This window comes from Canariomyces notabilis (assembly GCF_033297395.1).
Source record: "Canariomyces notabilis strain CBS 508.74 unplaced genomic scaffold N656scaffold_40, whole genome shotgun sequence".
In the NCBI taxonomy this organism is placed as follows: Eukaryota; Fungi; Ascomycota; class Sordariomycetes; order Sordariales; family Chaetomiaceae; genus Canariomyces; species Canariomyces notabilis.
The window spans coordinates 194,719-198,105 of record NW_027041862.1 but is presented as its reverse complement, the minus strand read 5'-3'; the positions used below and the strand labels follow the sequence as shown (position 1 = coordinate 198,105).

At 53.9% G+C, this 3,387-nt stretch overlaps 1 protein-coding gene across 1 annotated transcript; it reads right to left on the bottom strand.

Moving 5' to 3' along the window:
* Window positions 1–2,189: 2,189 nt before the first annotated feature.
* On the bottom strand, window positions 2,190–3,123 carry N656DRAFT_785137 (uncharacterized protein). The gene is made up of 2 exons (XM_064816314.1): window positions 2,920–3,123; window positions 2,190–2,859 (listed from the first exon to the last, which is right to left on the bottom strand). The coding sequence occupies exons 1-2, from the start codon at window positions 3,038–3,040 to the stop codon at window positions 2,468–2,470; spliced, it is 513 nt and encodes a 170-aa protein (XP_064665227.1). The 5' UTR covers window positions 3,041–3,123; the 3' UTR covers window positions 2,190–2,467.
* Window positions 3,124–3,387: the final 264 nt, after the last annotated feature.

Below are 3,387 nucleotides of genomic sequence, written 5' to 3'. Positions count from 1 at the left end.
CGAATCAAGAAAGGGGACGAGTGGAAGACGGCGTTCAGGACGCCGTACGGGCACTTCGAGTATCTTGTCATGCCATTCGGATTGACAAACGCGCCCGCCACTTTCCAGTCGGTTGTTGACCACGCAATACAACCATTCCTTGACAAGTTTGCGGTTTGCTACTTGGACGACATCCTTATCTTCTCGAAGACACTCGAAGAACATCGGAAGCACGTGAGGGCAGTGCTCGACGCACTGCACGCGCACAAGCTCTCAGTCAACAAGGACAAGAGCGAGTTTCATGTCAAGAAGACGGTTTTCCTAGGCTTCGAAATCTCGCCAGGAGAAGTCCGCATGGAACCAACAAAGATCGAGGCCATTCGGACGTGGCCAAGGCCGAGAAACACCACGGAAGTGCGAGGATTCATTGGATTCGCCAATTTCTATCGAATGTTCATCAAGAATTTTGGTGACATCGCACGACCTCTGCACGACTTGACGAAGAAGGACGTCGAGTTCCAGTGGAGCGAAGAACACGAGCAGGCATTTCAACGGATCCGCGATGCCATCACTGCGGACCCCGTACTTGTGTTACCGGACCCCAGGAAGCCATTTGAGGTTGAAACCGATGCTTCAGACTACGCGATCGGAGGGCAGCTAGGTCAACGGGACGAGGACGACAGACTCCACCCGGTTGCATTCTTCTCAAGAAAGCTGGCCGGACCACAGCTCAACTATCCAATCCACGACAAGGAGTTATTGGCCATCATTGAAGCTTTCAGAGAATGGAGACCATACCTCAGCGGCACGACGTACCCGGTCCAGGTGTACACGGATCACAAGAACCTTCAATATTTCGCCACCACGAAGGAACTGAATGGGCGACAGATTCGATGGTCAGAATTCCTCTCAGAATTCAACTTCGTCATTCACTATAAGAAAGGCTCAGAGAACGCACGCGCAGACGCGCTGAGCAGACGGCCGGATCATTTCGGAAATAATGTAAGAGCCTCGCCACCACTTTTCCAGGAACAACCGGATGGGTCACTTCGACATGCTTCCCAATCGGTGGAGGATTGCGATGACGCTACGCCTCCCCAACCGCGAGAAGATCTCGACACACAGAGCCATGCTCCCGAACCGCAGAGCAGCCGTTACGACGCTAGCAGCTCGCAACCGCGAGGAGATCGCCGTGTGGATACCCCACATGTTGGAGAAGTTGGAGCGGTTTTCAGAGAACAGCGGTCAGGGCGGACCAGCTGTGAGACCCCTGACGAGCAGCGAGAACTCATCAAACAAATCCACGAGTCAAAACTCGGAGGACACATGGGAATCACCAAGACGGTAGCTCAAGTAAAGCAACACTACACATTCCCATTGTTACGACAACGGGTCGCAGAAGTCATCAGTCAATGCGACGTTTGCAACAAAGCCAAGACGGCGCGACACAAGCCGTACGGACTCTTGCAACCTTTACCAGTGTCAGAACGACCATGGAGTTCGGTGACGATGGACTTCATCACCAAACTGCCACTCTCCAAGGACTCAACAACAGGAGTGAAGTACGACAGCATTCTCACAGTGGTGGACCGATTCACCAAGTGGGCATACTTCATCCCCTACAAAGAGACATGGTCGGCGGAGCAACTGGCGGATGTGGTCCTGCGGAACATCACCTCGGTCCACGGATGGCCGGAGGAATGGATCACGGACAGAGACACCAAGTTCGTCTCGAAATTCTGGCAGGCGTTGATGACGCGCCTCGGAACGAACAGCAAGCTTTCGACAGCCTACCACCCCCAGACGGACGGTCAGACAGAACGGTTGAACCAAATCGTGGAGCAGTACCTAAGGTGCTACGTCAATCTCCAGCAGAACGACTGGGTCACGCTTTTGCCAACAGCACAACTTGCCTACAACACGACACCCACGGAGACAACCAAAGTCTCACCGTTCTTCGCGAACTACGGCTACGAAGCAGACCTGCGAAGGGGACCTGAAGTCTCAGTTCCCAGAGCGAAAGTGAAGGCAGATCAACTACACGCACTTCACGCCACACTCAGAAAGGATCTCGAGTTTGTCAGAGACAGAATGAAGCAGTACTACGACAAACACAGGCTCGAGGGTCCTCGCCTAGAGAGGGGAGACAAGGTCTACCTCATTTCACGGAATTTGCGCACGAAGCGACCAAGCAAGAAGCTGGACTTCAAAAAGATTGGACCATTCAAGGTTGATGAGCAAATTTCGACATCCAACTATCGACTGTCGCTACCAGCATCGATGAAGTTACGAACAAACGTCTTTCACATTTCACTTTTGGAACCAGCACCCAAGAATGTCAAACTCGCCACAGACATCATGGCGGAAGATGAAGAAGAAGAATGGGACGTTGAAGAAGTCTTGGACTCAAGAATTACGGACGAGGGACAGCTGCAGTACTTGATCAAATGGCTGGACTTCGGCCCAGAAGACAACTCGTGGGAGCCCGCTATGAACCTCCACTGCCCTGAGAAACTGGGAGAGTTTCACCAGAGGAACCCGGACCGTCCAAAGGAGCAGGATCAGCCAGAGCGGCGAGATCGGCCTCGGAAAGGTCCAGGCCAAAGGACGACCAATCCACGGAAGCAGGAACCCCGAGGGAGTGCGCGTCGGTGGTAGCGTTTGTCTCCAAAGACTCTAACTCTCCCTCTAATTCGTCCAGCGACTGTAAACCCCGACGAAGCAACTCCGAACCCCGCTCCTTCAAGAATCGTTTTTGGCGGCGCAACCGAGCCAGACGACCCACGACAGTTTGAAGTTGGGTCTGGAGGACGAACAATTCTTCTTCTGCGTCGGCCTCTTGATCCTCCACGCGTTTTTGTTCAGACATGAGTTTTGTCACTAAGGAAAGGGTCAGTACGAAGGGGAAGAAGGGGGCAAACGGAACAGGAGGGTGCGGACAAGCAGAAGCTACACTCGAACCGTCGCAAGAGCGCCCACGGCGGACACACTCGGCGCAACGAGACGAACTCGCAGCCATGCGGCAAGGAACAGTTCGCTTAAAGCACCACGAGCAGGGCATTGCGTCGACGCCAGAGGATTCAATGAAAGCAGCAAGCGCGGCGCGCTCAGAGGATTTCTTAGATTGTCGTTTGCGAATGCGGTCTGTCATTTTGTCAGCATCCTGGCGATGCGGAGGAAGGGAACTGCGACACTCACAAGTATGGGCGTTGGCAGTATATGAAACCGAGCCTGCGGTCTTTCGGGGCGAAAGACGTCGAGAGGGGGCATCGTGTCACGAACAGACCTTACTGGCGGCCAGGCATGGTCACAGCCGCAGCGCGGGGAGCCGCGGCAGCCAATCACTCAACTAACCAATCAGAATGGATCACTAGGGAAGGAGAGTGAGCCAACATAAGGATCACTGGG

Bases quoted from the DNA above. Each gene is read 5' to 3' on its own strand.
- N656DRAFT_785137 (XM_064816314.1), bottom strand. From the start codon at position 3,040: ATGCCCTGCTCGTGGTGCTTTAAGCGAACTGTTCCTTGCCGCATGGCT. The intron at 2,860-2,919 runs GTCCGCACCCTC...CCCTTTCCTTAG, and splicing joins TTCGAGTGTAGCTTCTGCTT to TGACAAAACTCATGTCTGAA.